This window comes from Aricia agestis, chromosome 11 (assembly GCF_905147365.1).
Source record: "Aricia agestis chromosome 11, ilAriAges1.1, whole genome shotgun sequence".
NCBI classification, from domain to species: domain Eukaryota; kingdom Metazoa; phylum Arthropoda; class Insecta; order Lepidoptera; family Lycaenidae; genus Aricia; species Aricia agestis.
The window spans coordinates 2,102,072-2,117,381 of record NC_056416.1 but is presented as its reverse complement, the minus strand read 5'-3'; the positions used below and the strand labels follow the sequence as shown (position 1 = coordinate 2,117,381).

The 15,310-nt window shown below is 40.3% G+C and overlaps 1 protein-coding gene across 4 annotated transcripts in view; it reads right to left on the bottom strand.

The window, feature by feature from the left end:
- LOC121731991 (hemocytin) overlaps positions 1 to 15,310 on the bottom strand; it is a 71,463-nt gene that overhangs the window by 21,769 nt on the left and 34,384 nt on the right. For all 4 annotated transcript variants that reach the window (XM_042121710.1, XM_042121712.1, XM_042121711.1 and 1 more), the window contains 14 exons: positions 14,839 to 14,944; positions 13,852 to 14,101; positions 13,269 to 13,499; positions 12,760 to 12,979; positions 11,181 to 11,329; positions 10,627 to 10,877; positions 10,064 to 10,281; positions 9,641 to 9,843; positions 8,636 to 8,833; positions 8,205 to 8,332; positions 7,179 to 7,295; positions 6,396 to 6,515; positions 5,994 to 6,143; positions 5,031 to 5,189 (listed from right to left, as the gene is read on the bottom strand). In XM_042121710.1, coding sequence (XP_041977644.1) covers positions 5,031 to 5,189; positions 5,994 to 6,143; positions 6,396 to 6,515; positions 7,179 to 7,295; positions 8,205 to 8,332; positions 8,636 to 8,833; positions 9,641 to 9,843; positions 10,064 to 10,281; positions 10,627 to 10,877; positions 11,181 to 11,329; positions 12,760 to 12,979; positions 13,269 to 13,499; positions 13,852 to 14,101; positions 14,839 to 14,944 — 2,500 coding nt within the window. The remainder of the gene's footprint in view (positions 1 to 5,030; positions 5,190 to 5,993; positions 6,144 to 6,395; positions 6,516 to 7,178; positions 7,296 to 8,204; positions 8,333 to 8,635; positions 8,834 to 9,640; positions 9,844 to 10,063; positions 10,282 to 10,626; positions 10,878 to 11,180; positions 11,330 to 12,759; positions 12,980 to 13,268; positions 13,500 to 13,851; positions 14,102 to 14,838; positions 14,945 to 15,310) is intronic.

The following is a 15,310-nucleotide window of genomic DNA, read 5'->3' as shown; positions in this document are numbered from 1 at the left end:
CCTGAGAAAGGACATAGGCTACTTTTTTACTGGAAAAAAGGGTTGTAAGGGGGTGAAAATACGAAAATTTGTTCAAATTAAGTTAATTCCAAAAATTCATACTAGATGGCGCCGTGCGTCTTTTACATCGCGCTAACGCTTGACTAACATCTTTCTATAAGAGGTGGTATCATTATTAGAGATGGGCAATCCACCCGGTTTAAACCCGATCGCTGGGTTTAAACCCAATAAAAACCCATATATTCCCTCCCGCCGGGTTTTTATTCGGGTGTTTATCTATATGGTCATTTTTTTCTATTTTAGAACTGTTTAAAACTTTTTCGACCTTTTTATAAGTTTATATTTCTGTAATTTGAAATGTGACATATTCTGAGATGTGACTTTGTAGAGAAAATTATTGTGTTATGAGTATGACTTATGAATGGTGTAATAAGAATGTGTATCTTATATTGTGTTTAGAGTAAAATGTGTAAAATAAATAATATTAAGAGTAAAATATAGAGTATTTCAACGAGTTAGAAGAGTTATGAGTAAAACTGAGCTATTTTATTCATGGTAGCAAAGCACCGTAATACAAAATTTATAAGTTACATAATGACCTAACAGTGCCGTGTAGCAGATAAAAATACACTTCCTACCATTTTATACACAAAAAAGTATGCCGCTCTTTGTCGTACTTACATCTCACGTATACTCTTTCTCTCTCTAATGAGAGAGCCTATTGCATTGTCTTGGGCCCGGTCACTACTCCACTGGTCAGTACTCAGTATTCACTTGCTTGTGTTGTGAAATACATGTGTTTGAAATCTGTGACTGTATGAGCGTAATTTGGAATTATTGACAATAATTTGTTGTTTTATGAGTTTGATCACCGTTGGAACATCATACAAGGTAAGAATATTGTTGTATCATAATTAATTCATATTAATCTATATACAACTAGCTATTTGACCGAGCTTTGCTCGGTATTCGATAAAACACGAATAAAATGACATTTTTTAAAAATGATTCCTAGCTAGATCGATTTTTCGCCCCCGAAACCCCCTATATACTAAATTTCATGAAAATCGTTGGAGCCGATTCCGAGATTCCAATTATATATATACAAGAATTGCTCGTTTAAAGATATAAGATATGTAGGAGTACATAATATTCTAAAGCACCGATTTTGTTTCATGGCAAAAGCTTCGTTCGAAAACCTTTTCAAAACTATAATTTAAGTAAGTAATGTTTTGTTGTTGAGATACAGCCTGGAGACAGACAGACAGAAATCCAGACAGATGTCCAAATTTAGTTTATGCAAATAATGGAATTTTTTGACTATTGACTATCGCAGTCTCAGTAATAAGGTCCCGTTTTTATCCTTTTGGTACGTAACCGTAAAAAAGTCCATTGTTTGGCCTAAACAAAACAACAAATTAATGTTACAACAAAAAGAGCAGGTAGTCATTGTCTTCACAACCAGATGTTGATTTGGTTCTCCGTTTCTCCGAATTCATAGCTGCAGGGGATTGATATGTCTTTCAAGCTTTATGTTTGACCAATAATGTAGTATCGAGACGTTGACGTAGCTTGATAACTCCCGACACCGCACATTTAATATTTTTTTGCCCCCTGCCCAGCGCCCGCAACCTCCGCGGCGTAGTCAAGAAAGTCATATTATGATGAATATAGTCGATTGAACATAGAATATGTCGATTAAATCCTTATGTTTGTTTTAGTTTCAATGGGGCGGCCGAAAGACCAACGCGTATGGCGACATTATCACGAGCTTACCAACAAATCGGTTAGATGTAAATTCTGCGACAAGTCATACCGATACAGTAACATTGCCAAAATGACTCAACATCTTGTTGCCTGTTTGAAGAGTCCACCAGTTGTGAAAACTCAAATGAAGATATTGCTAATGGATAAGTGTAGCAAGACGGGCACGTCTGGTAACTTTCAAGCAGTACAAGAAGGTAGTAGTGCTAGTAATATTAGTACTGAATCGCAGCCTCCCACACCAGGCCCGAGTACGAGTATCTTACAAGAAAATGATAGGTCCAACTTGAATGAGAGCGACCTTGCTGTGGAATTTTCTAAAGCACTTTTTGTAACAGCCACTCCATTATCTATGGTCGAGCACCCACTCTGGGTTAATTTTTTTGAGAAATTGCAATTTAAGATGCCATCTCGGAAAGCACTGGCTACCAAATATTTAGATAAAATTTATAATGAGATGCGAACGGAGTTAAGTGAAGAATTGCAATCAGCAAATTATCTACATCTCCAGTGCGACGGTTGGAGTAATTTACGCATGGAAGGTATCATAAATTTCGTAATATCAAAGCCTCAACCAGTTTTCATCAAGAGTTTGAATACTGAAGCTAATCGACATACCAGTCAATATATCGCTGGTGAAATTGAAAATGTTATGAAAACATATGGTACAAATAAATTTGTAGTTATCATAGGTGATAATGCCAAAAATATGCAAAAAGCTTTTGATATTATTAAAAACAAATATCCATTTATTACTTCTCTGGGTTGTTGTGCGCATATTTTAAATTTATTAAGCCAAGACTGTGCAAAATCTGAAAATATTAAACAATTCATAGAAGAGGCAGTAAATATCATAAAAATTATTAAAAAAAGTCAAATACTTAGCGCGCAGCTTACAAAAATTATAAAGGTTAAGGGGTATGGAGAAAAACTTAAACTACCTGCTAAAACACGCTGGGGAAGTATAGTAACAGCTATGAAGAGTTTAAAAAATAATAAAGCTGCTTTACAGACTTTAGCAGTAGACGAAACTGTAACCCTCCCCCGAGATTTAAAAAATATATTGTTAAATGAAGACTTTTGGAATAAAATTGAAGAAACCATAAAAATAATTGAACCCATAACAGAATATATATTTCTGCTTGAAGGAAATGATTATTGCATAAGCAAAGTTTTCATGACATTTAAAAATATTAAATCAAAACTTCAATTTGTACTTCCCTCCATTACAATGTTAAATGAAGAAGAGAAGCGTGACATTTTAATATCGGTAGATTTAAGGGCAAGTATGTGTATAAAACCTATACACATGGCAGCGTACATGCTTGATCCTAGAGAACAAGGTTTGGAACTAAGCCAAGAGCAAGAACTTGAAGCCATGGAGTTTATATATAATGAAGGACAAAGGCTTAATTTAGATATAACACCAGATCTTGCCAATTACAAAGCCAAAGAGTGTTTCTGGGGCAAACAATTTGTGTGGCGGTCTCTAGGAGACATTGAGCCGGTCACCTGGTGGAAAGGAATATGCAGTTCGACACAATTAAGCAAAGTGGCTTTAAGAGTACTTACGGCACCATGTACGTCTGCAGCAACAGAACGTACATTTAGTGCCCAAGCAAATATACATAATATAAGACGTAATCGTCTTACTTCAGAACGAGCTGCTAAAATAACATTTCTTGCATACAACTGGAACATATTGCACAGAAAGGTGGTGAGTGAAATGACGACAGATGAGCCGATGAGCGAAGAAACTCTTCATGGAAGTTCGCCTGTTGAAATAACAGAAACCGAAGAGGACGCAACGTCTCTAACTGAAGCGACAACATCAAGTTTTGTAGAATTCATTAGTTGTGGACAATCTTCAAGTACCGATTCTGCATCTTCATAAAATTATTTTATTTTACCTCGATTTTCACAATTTAAAGTATCATTTAATTCTAATATAAACACAATATGAATCACGTTTATTTGGTTTAATTTATTTACCTCCTTAATGGCAAACAAGATACAGCTAAAAATATTAGGTATAATACTAGGTTTACTGAAATATTAAAAAAAAAAAAGGTTTACTGAAATATAACATGTTTTTTTTTTCAATCTTTAAAAATCATTTTTAGGGTTCCGTACCCGAAAGGTAAAAACGGAACCCTATTACTGAGACTTCGATATCTGTCCGTTTGTCTGTCTGTCTCCAGGCTGTATCTCAAGAACCGCTATAACTAGGCGTCTTCTAAAATTTTCACAGATTGTGTATATCTGTTGCCGCTATAACTAGAAATACTAAAAATGAACTAAAGTTAATATTTTAGGGGGGCTCCTATACAAGGAATGTGATTTTTTTGGTCTTGTTTGCTCGTAATCAATAATGGTAACAGCTAGACACTTGAAATTTTCACAAAATCCTTAATTATATTTGTACTTTAATAATTAATAATAAAATTAAAATAAAGTAAATATTTAAGGGGGGCTCCCATACAAAAAACACAATTTTTTGTCTACTTAAGCTCTATACCAGTACGGAACCCTTCGTACGCGAGTCCAACTCGCACTTGGCCGATTATTTTTTGACGTTTGAATACAAAATATAAGTTTGAGAGTAAAAACCCGCTCTTTTGGTTTTTATTCGGGTTTAAATCCATTTTCACCCAAAAATCCCGGTTTAAACCCGTTTCCACCCATCGGGTATAAACCCGTTGCCCATCTCTAATCATTATACAGTTGAGTGTCGATTTTTTTTCGATTGTTATTTCTTTTTACGTTATTTAATAAGTCAGTACTTTATATTATATACAGTGACGTAACCTTAAACCTATCAATGATAAATAGTTTATGGGTAAAGTTAAGGGGGCTAAATAAGCTTTATATATTATATATTATGCCAAATTTTAATGGCATAATATATAAAGTTTAATTAAAAAAAAATGAAATATTATGTGCACACTGCAAATCTGTTTTGATTTAAGGGGGGTACCAGGGTTTTTTTTATAAAAGCTTTTGACACAAATTTTGTTGACATCGCGCGCTATAAACTGAAGTCCACGCGAACGAAGTCGCGGGCAACAGCTAGTAGGTAATAAGCTTGTCTTTACAATATTTTAGAGAACTTCTTACAAAATATCCGAAAGGAGCCAGTATCTCTTCGGACATTTTCTATGAAGCTTGTAGTCGCAGTAATCTATCGCGTATGATGACAAAATGACAAAAGACTCTTTCCAAGGAGCTTGGTGATCGATTGTAGCATAGCTTCCCCTAAACCTTACCTGTCCAAACTTATCAGCGTTGTTGAGCTGCAGGCAGGGGTTGTGTTCGGGCGCGGGCGGCACGCACTCGGGCTCCGGAGGCAGTTCGCCGCACTGCTCCTGCGGCGGCACCTCCAGTGTCGTCAGCGTCTCGGGGCTCGCTTGCCAGCTCTTGCCGTACTGTTGATAATGATTTTATTAGGGTTAATTGAAACAAGTGAGCCTTAAAACCGCCCTCAAAAGAGATTTAATGATGACTTCAAAAATCAAATTGATGAAGATTTTGATATAAACTACATTCTATCAGATTAGTAAATTAAATAAATCCTTCACATAAAACTCGCTGTCGTACAGGTAAGTTAAATAAAGCTGGCACGATCAACACATTTACACATTGCACTTGTGTAGTGTCTGTGAATGAGCGCGCGGCGTGACGTCGTAGTGCATACGCATCATGATAAGTCCGCCAGTCTCCCTCGCGCGCGGTCTATCTTATGAGCGTGAAGGGGACAGTTATTGCTTTTCTTTTGCTACTGTTTATAAACACAGCGTGATGTTACAATGTCAGTCACGTGTGATCGGCGCGCAGCGAGCGTTCGGGACTCTAGTATAGTATCGGGACCTACAAAATCATTTATTTTTAAACATTTATAGTGAAATTGCATACGTGTGTGAGTACTGCGAACGTGCCAGCTTTAATTAACTGACCTATACTATGTAGACACGCTTCTGGCGTACACGTATACGCAACGTATTGTGGTATCAGCAGCAAGAGCGAAGCGACATTGCTTCATTGCGATGCGCTGCTTTATGAAAACGGAATAACAGAGACGTGCAATAACACAATACAAGACAATGACTTAACGATACGGCGCAATTTGGCCTCACTTTTCGTCTAATAAGGCCGCTTTTTTCATTTTAGGGTTAACTGTATTATATTTGTTTTAATGTCAAGCATTTTAACTCCCAAACAACTCTACATACCAGTTCAAAGTCATCGGTAGCGGTGCCGTTGCTGGTGATCAGTTGGGGCTGGTCGCCGGCGCACACGCCGCACAACCCCTCCGTGCGGTTCGCGTAGATGTGGGACGGCATGCGGATACTGTATTCGAGCTTCGCTTGGAATACTATCAGCTGAAAACAAAAAAGTTACAAATAAGGATTATAACCCCTTTTTGAAAATGCGACGCGGCAAGAGATTATGTCAAGACACTGTCCAATACGCTTAAGAATAAAGAAATTAGACGTGTGCACTGTGCAATGTGCATACTTAAAATCAACAAAGAAAGGAGATACAGTCACAAACAAGAGAAACCTTCTCCACCTTATTACGGAGTAATAAATTCAAAAGTACACAGTATCTTCGACTGCCCTAGTAGCCCTCACCTCAACATGCAGCTCCGGCAGCATCACGCTAACGTCCTGTCCGTTGAGCAGCGTCAAGGTCGCCCAGTCGCGCGTCGCGGGATACCGGAATACCGCCTCCCCGTTTATTACCGGTAGCAGCTGGAAATGAAATCATGATGAGCGAATTCAGCAGACAGCGTAGCGTTCAAATAGCTGTTCGTTACCTAAGGGACCTATCATACAGAGAACGGTCACGCGTTCAAGCGTTCTGCGTTCGCATTCTACGTTCAAGCGGTCAGTCTCACAGGAGGAATTCTGGCGCGGTCAGAACGGCCCCTGTGTATTCCTATATAACGTAATACAATACAAGAACGCAAAACTTGAACGCTTGACCGCGTGATCGCTCTCTGTCTGATAGGTCCCTAAATGAATTATAGCTTAGCCTATGTTCGACAATTATAGCCAAACCGTTAATCATCTACCATATTCATATTTTGTAGACATTACTTGTCGAAGTCTTCTTAATTATATTATGGTAGACATTACGTCTTGTCGTATTCCTAATTATATTATGGTGGACATCCGAAAAGATTAATCAAGCATACTAAACAGTGCCGATTTTTGACATGCCCAACTATTAACAAGTACTCCATGTACTTGTTAGTCTGTCTTGTCAAACAGTCATCATAATTCAGATCAGCCTGCATTCTGACCAATCGGAATCGTCGGACACACGACCTATATTTAGCCAAGCTCTTAGCCACTAAAGGCCACGGAGGCATTAGGCATAGTACAGTTGAAATAGACATAGCCATGTTTTACCTTCTTATTGCCTTCAGCCTTGCTGATGTGCACGACGTTTTTGCCGTGTATCAGATGTATCACCTTGGCGCACACCACGGCGCTGTTCTCTTCGCACGGGCCGTTGGTTACATACACCTGCACAACAGTTATTTTTTTATTGTAGTTAAATTGATATTCGTCTACTAATGTTATATTGAGTATGTGAGAGCTTTGACATAATAAGTAATAATTATTAATTATTACACTTCTTATAAATTACGCCAAGCAATATTTTGAATTTTGAAACTATCTCTTTTGGGTCTTGCGCTGCTAGGTGAAACCGCATAATTCGACTACATGCAAAACAAGACTTAGGGGCTGTTTCACCACTTCCTGGTAAGTGCCGAATAGGCTATCCATAACTTATCTCACAGATACTCCATACTCTGGGCCTGTTTCACCACTTCCTGATAAGTGCCGAATAGGCTATCCATAACTTACCTGGCATATACTCCATACTCTATCTGTCAACTTAAGTTGTGGATAGCCTATCCGTCACTTATCAGGAAGCGTCGAAACAGGCACTTAGATGATAATATACAGAATGGTTTGACTGTGAAACAGCGGTCTCTGAAGTCTCAAGCGACATTTACAACATGGCGGCGTTGACCACGTGACACAGCCTTGTAGGTCTTTTTATACGTGGGAGAGCCATGCTTCGGCACGAATGGGCCGGCTCGACCGGAGAAATACCACGTTCTCACAGAAAACCGGCGTGAAACAGCGCTTGCGCTGTGTTTCGCCGAGTGAGTGAGTTTACCGGAGGCCCAATCCCCTACCCTATTCCCTTCCCTACTATCCCCTATTCCCTTTCCTACCCTCCCCTATTACCCTATTCCCTCTTAAAAGGCCGGCAACGCACTTGTAGCTCTACTGATGCTGCGAGTGTCCATGAGCGACGGAAGTTGCTTTCCATCAGGTGACCCGTTTGCTCGTTTGCCCCCTTATTTCATTAAAAAAAAAAAAGGTCTGTGATAGCCCTGTCAGCAGTGCAACTACACTTACCTCAAAGTTATGATGCTGAGTACGGTTGGTGTCGCGCGCGGCGAGGTAGGTGCAGTTGCCGAGGAAGGGCAGGTCGTCGCCCTCAAACGTCACGTACTTGGCCGGCGTGCCGATGCCAGTGCATGTACCTGGTGGCAAAGTATTTGATTAAAAATTCTTTGGGCGCGTTGAGAGTATTCAAAGACAGATCACGACAGTATGACAATAAGTCATGACTTATGACAAGGTTTTCTATTATTTGTTTCGGAGTTATCCAACACTGCGCATCAAGCCGATTTCTAAGGTATCACACAAACATAAACGATTCTAAAAACATTATGTCTCGTAAACACAGCGCGGATATTTTTATTGGTGAAGAAGAACATAATTTTTTGTAACTTCAGAACTTTCTTTTTAAATTCAAGAGAAATAAGTAGATATTTAGAACTCACAGTCAAGACAATCAGCGGGCACGACGCAAGTGTCTCCGAGCCTCAGTTTGCCCTCGGGGCAGTAGCAACCGGGGAAGCAGTGCCCCTCCTCCGCGGGACACACCGTGGGGGCACCGGAGGCCCCTGAGGCCCCGCACGCCGGCTCGCAGCGCCGCCGGTAGCAGTCGTAGTGCACGAGCGGCGCGGGACAATCAGCAGCTGTATCAAATAACAGCTTTTATAAAACGCAATGGAAAAAATATACAAAATGGTCACCATTTTCCCAGTGAATGGCGCAACGTGTCATTAACTCCGGCATTTTATCTTCTGTCTGAATTTGTTGTTGTCTTCGTTTTGTGACGTTGTCACCTGTGCCCGGACAGGGACAATAAATTTAGAAGAACTAAAAGAGATAAATAAAAGTTACTTTAACAATTTAACAAATTTATTAAAAACTAAAAAGAAACCTAGTCAACGGAAGAGCGGGAACGCGGGTACGAAACCTATCCTCAGTCACTTTCTTAGCCTCTGGACAGGTCTTTAGGGGAACACTACACTTATCTCGGTCAATCAGTAACGAGCGGGACTCCAACTCCGTAGGTCTTCGTTGAAACTCGAGCTAGCTCAGTGAAGTTGGCCGCCTGTAGGTGGCCAAGATTGTCGGATCCCCGTAGGCAACGTTAAAACACTGCGTCTAACCACGCAACATATTATATACACCAATAAAATATTCCAGTAACGTAACAATTATTACATATTATGTGACCGAAACCGCCAATGGACACGCCCCCTACCAGCGTCTGCGATGCACCAGGATACGCCTTTATTCCTTACACCATAAGGCCCATATCATAATACTCACGGCAGTCCACCTGCACCCTCCATCCAGCCACATCAACGTCTCGGTCAGCGCCCATACACTCTCCAACCAGATGTTCGAGCAGTGCGCATAGACACGCCCCCTCGCCCCGCCCTGTATCTATACGCTCTCATCTCCTACAGCGTAGAGCCTATATTAATACTCACGGCAGTCCATCTTCACTCTCCATCCAGCCACATCAACGTCCCGGTCAGCGCCCATACACTCTCCAACCAGCTGTTCCAGCAGTGCGCACCGACACGCCCCCTCGCCCTTCCCGCCGGCCGCGCACTCGCAGATCTTCTCCAGGCATATGCTGCGCCACTTGTCCAGGTTTAACACCTTGCCACATCGCGATAGGGGCTCCTCGCTGGAAAATTAGTTCATGTGAGTTTGTGAAAGAATACTTTAACGACTGGGATGTTAAGGCATGACTATTTGGATCGTATTTTGGTCGAAGTATAAGGTTTGGACGATGATGAAGTCAAGCTTTGTTTGGAACTACACTAGAAAATCTATGTATACATACCTTGTAAAATTCTTTATTAATGACCGCCACGAACAGGATTCGGCAAAATGAGAATACTCACGCAATGACTTTGCACATCTCCCACACTCTCGCCTGTTGGTCAGGCGGGCAGGCAGACACGCGGCAGGCGTCAGCCGGCAGACCGGGCTTGGCCCAGCTGCTGGCGAACTTCTCCGTGCTGGTCGCGAGCCGGCCGTCCGGCGTGCTGCGGTCGTTTGACGCGTCGCCGTCGAACGCGCCGCAGAGGCCGTCCACGTGACCGCGCGAGTCCGAGTATACCTATAAAAAGATTTACTGACCGTTGAAAAAAATTTTTAAGATAATCAAAAAAATAAGCTCGCTTCGAGCCCCGTAACCTGATCGAAGATTAGTAAGATGGGGTAAAAATATACAACAACAAACAACAAGAGGAAGTATAAACCCTCTTTTACAACCGCGCGGCAATTAATGTGTGCCTGCTTCTGCTGTTTCATTATTATTTTTGGCAGCTTTCGTTGCAGCAGCCAGAATACAACACGTAAAAATACAAAATACAACACGTAAATTATTTTGAAGACGCAGATACAAAATAGTGACAGTTTAATACTTTATTCTTTTCTTATACTTACAACAGTAGAAACTCACCCCAATCTTCACATCACCATCTTTACTGAAGAGCACTATAAACTTGTATTTCCTGGATTTGATGAGCAGGCCGCTGCCCAGACGGGCTACATCGAAGCTGTTCTGCTGGAAGCAGATCTTGCTCGTCTGCTCCACAGTATACTCGTAGCCGTTGTACTCTATCATCATGTTGGGTTTCACCAGAACCAGTTGGTCGTCTTGGAGTACCATGAGCTCGTTGGCACAGCCTTCGGGGCGACAGTTCTTGCGTACTGTAAATGATGGAAAATTAAAGGATACCTTAAAAACGTTGAGCATTCTCTACACTATAATCCTATGGATATTTGTGTGCGGTGAAACAAGTAAATAGTAATGGTAGGTATTTCAATAACTAGTTAATTGTTAATTTATAGTTTAATGATGATAGCTAATCTTCCTTTTTTCGACAATGTATAACTAAAGGCTATCGACATTATCATAAGAAACAAATATTTCCTTACACAATTACAATTTAGTTGTACTATAATATTAGTATTTCTGAGTGAATAAATAAGAGTATTTTTGAACATGTTTACCTAGCACAGTCCAAGCGCGGAGACGTGTCTCCCTCGCTAGTATGTGGTAGCAGACATCGTATTTGTACTCTGTGCCGTCGAACGTGCTGAAAGTCCGGCCCGTCATGTTGCAAAACACGGGACGCTCCGGCGGCGGCACGCATACGTACCTGCGTGTAAAGTGCGTGGGTGAGTGCGTACCGATTAGAACATTTTTACAGGAGTAAGGCGAAGTGAAAAGGAAAGGTAATTTGTTAAAGATAAGTAAAATTATTTATTTATTTTATTTATTTATTCTCTTTATGTACAAAATTAAGACATATTTATAAAAGTGACAATATAACATTGGCGTACTTATCTCTTTAAGAGATCTCTTCCAGCAAACCATAAACAGAAGTGGATATAAAATGGTGTGAAAACAGGGCAATGTACACTAAAGACACAACATTTAAACTAGTACAATTTAAAGACATAATACTAAAACTTAAATCCTATAACTAAATTCATATAATATATTAATATACATACTTAAATAAGTAACATAATTATAATAAACATACATAAACAATACTTACATACAATATAAATGAATGTAATTTTAACTTAGTAAAAATCATAGATATTATGTGATATGAAGAATCAGATTTTGTAACAAAAGTATATGACTTAGAAGTAAATTAAGCCTGTGATAAATAGTACCGTTTCAATCTTAATTTAAATGTGGAAACAGTAGGTGCCTCACGAATGTGATCTGGCAAACTGTTCCATAGTTGCGCCGCCTTACATGAAAATGAGCCCTCATAGAAAATTGTGTTACAGGGAGGAATAGCTAGTGGTCTCTTAAGTGTACAGGAGCGTACTGGTCTCTCGCTAGGTGGAGTAAAAGAGAACCTTTCGTGTAGATATTGAGGTGAGTGAGAACGAAGCAGTTTAAAGAGGAGCGTGAGGATGTGCGAATTTCGACGCTGACGTATTGGGAGCCAGTTAAGACGCTTGCGAAACTCAGTAATGTGGTCATATTTACGCAAACCAAACACATAGCGAATACAAAGGTTTTGCAGGCGTTCTAGTTTGTTTAGTAACACTTGCTATTGCAGAACACGGGATGGTCCGGCGGCGGCACGAATACGTATCTGCGTAGATGGGTGCTTAAGTACGTACCAATTTGAAACTATATTTAGGGCGGACGTAAAAAGAAAGCATTTGTTAAATTTAAAATAACTAAAACTGATTTTCATATTGATTTATATCAGCTGGGGGTTGCATATTGTATAAATAAAAATACAGTCTTCGAGTTATTTGGATTTTTATGTAAAAAATAGACTGTCACGGGATAAGGGTAAATTCTTCCTCTAACCTACAGCTTCTTGTCTTAGTCGCGGACTAAAGATTAGTAAAGCGCTTACATGGACACGTAGAAAAGAAGTAAAAAGTAAAAACTGGTCAATTCAATCAATCAATTTTTTATTAAAGGTCAATTTTAATTTTTTTCCCTGTTTCGTGACCGAACTTTAGAAAACATTTAGAAATGGGATAACATTAGATACTTTGTTTATGTTTGCATCAATATTTTGAAAGAGCATTCATATTTCATACTAACTGCGGACAAACAGTATGGGCTCCGGGCACCGTCTCCAGCTGCAGCGAGTAGCCGCGGGGGCACGCGGGGGCCACGCACTCGATGGGGCGCGCGGTGGTGCCCCGGTGCGGCGGCGGGGGCAACTTGGGCACGCAGCGGAACTGGGGGCACTCCTCCTTCGTCGTTGGCTTTTTGGTAAACGTCGGCTTTTCCAGGGTGAACGCTTGACTGTATTTGCCTCCTGTGTAGATTACATTATTATATTGTTTTTGACGCTGAACTAGTGTATTTCAGCTACTTGTATGTATGACGTAATTTTTCTTTCTTTACTCAAGCTTAAAGTTCTACAAGCGTTGATTACTGATAAGTGATCAGTGACACACGTTCTGCAAATGTATGTAGGATCGATGTTCGATAGCTATGATAATTGCTCTCAGCTTTAAGCGGTCAAAACCTTATAATATATTGTATAATAGCCCATTTTCATATCTTTTAACCTAGAGTTATACTATATCAGAGTCCATACTCACCACCATAAGATCCACCTTTCGAACCGCCCTTTGAGAACGCAGTCTTCGAGAACCCTCCTTTAGATCCGCCCTTCGTACCGCCTTTAGTACCGCCTCCCTTGTAGTACCTCTGGTAGGAATACCGTGGTCTTGGCGGTGGCAACTCAGACATAGACTGAGATCGTTGTAGCGGAGCGTGGGTATAGCTGACGATGTAGTTCGGGGGACATTCCACAGGGGGACACACTACCGCTGCGAAATTACAAGTATTGAAAGAAGTTACCCAAAAAATTTGCGGCAGTACTTGGTCTCTGAAATATCTCTTCTAAGTTCTAAGGTATAAGACATTTATACAACTATAAAATCTACATACACAGTAGATTTATTAGAAGGAGGGTAATTCAATAAAAGGGTGTTAGCTCTAAATTAGTATATAGGTATTTATTATACATAAATGGTCACAAGTAATTACAGATTTCAACAATACAAGCTACTGTAGTTACATGATAATAGTCGTGAAATAAATTATATGGTATCGAATCGACGAAATAGATCAATTAAATGCAGTTTAATAAAATACGAGTATTCAATACTTAATACTCACGCGCGGGCGTAGTGGGCGGGGCCGGCGTCGAGCGGATTTGCGCGACGGTCGGTATCACCGTAGTCTTGACCGTTTCCACTATCGTCACCGCTGTGGTGGTACAATCCCGCTCATCATCAGGACAGTCCTGCAGGCCGTCGCACCAGCGCTCCAGCGGCAGACAGAGCTTGCTGGTGGGACAGATACGAGTGCCGTTGGCGCACGGCTCGCATAAGCATTGGCAGTCCTTGGTCAGGTGCGGGACTAGGTCCTGTAAAGTGAATTATATTAGCTGAGCAATTAAATTATATATGGCGAGATGAGGAATAAGTTATCGTTACATAAGGATTACATTTGATATGATAAGGTTGAAACTTGAAACACTTACGGATTGTGTCGCGGAGCACTTTTATTAATCCCGACGTTTCGGCTGCTTTACCATAAGTGTTTCAACCGCGTAAACTTAAGAAATCATTAAGGATCACATTTTTTCACAAAATATTAAATAGAGAGCGTACAAAAAAATTAAGCATGTAATATCTGATCGTGTATGTAAGCATGTGCAACAAAAGTACTGAAAATAGATTTGATTTTGATTTGATATAGTTTATATAATACGGATGGATGTAGGATTAGTAATTACCAAGAGTTTAATGAACTTAAACCTATGTAAAAGCATAATAGTATCGTATATCAATCGTATCGTATAACACATACGTGGGAGAGCCATGCTTCGGCACGAATGGGCCGGCTCGACCGGAGAAATACCACGTTCTCACAGAAAACCAGCGTGAAACAGCGCTTGCGCTGTGTTTCGCCGAGTGAGTGAGTTTACCGGAGGCCCAATCCCCTACCCTATACCCTTCCCTGCCCTCCCCTATTCCCTGCCCTTCCCATAATTTGCAGCTCTTCTGATGCTGGGCGACGGAAGTTGCTTTCCATCAGGTGACCCGTTTGCTCGTTTACCCCCTTATTTCATAAAAAAAAAATAACATGACAGTTTCTCACCGGTGCACACTCGCAGGTCTCGGCCGGGCGACAGTCGCTGACGCCGCCAATCTTGCACACGCACTGGTCGCACGACACGCCGCGGTACGTCGCACCCACTTCATACCTAAACCAGTAAAACATACATATTTTATAAAGTTAGTTGTAACGACATTACTGCCTTTGGAATATTGCCTAGGCACATTTCGATCTAGATTCGGCATCATCGATACGATATTTTCAAATAAAACTGCACTGTTTTAAAACTAAACTAGGTAAATGGCCGCGAAACAAGTATAGATTCATAATATTGATCTACGAATAGATATCAGAAACAAGACCTACGGCTAGTTGTCTCTTTTTTCACCAATAGAAATGAGAGATAACAATAAAAAGGTTATTATTATTATATTTGAAATTAGTCAATATAATATGAGTTTCTACTTTCTACGCTACTAAATTATAATTAGACTTATAAACATTATTTCTACAT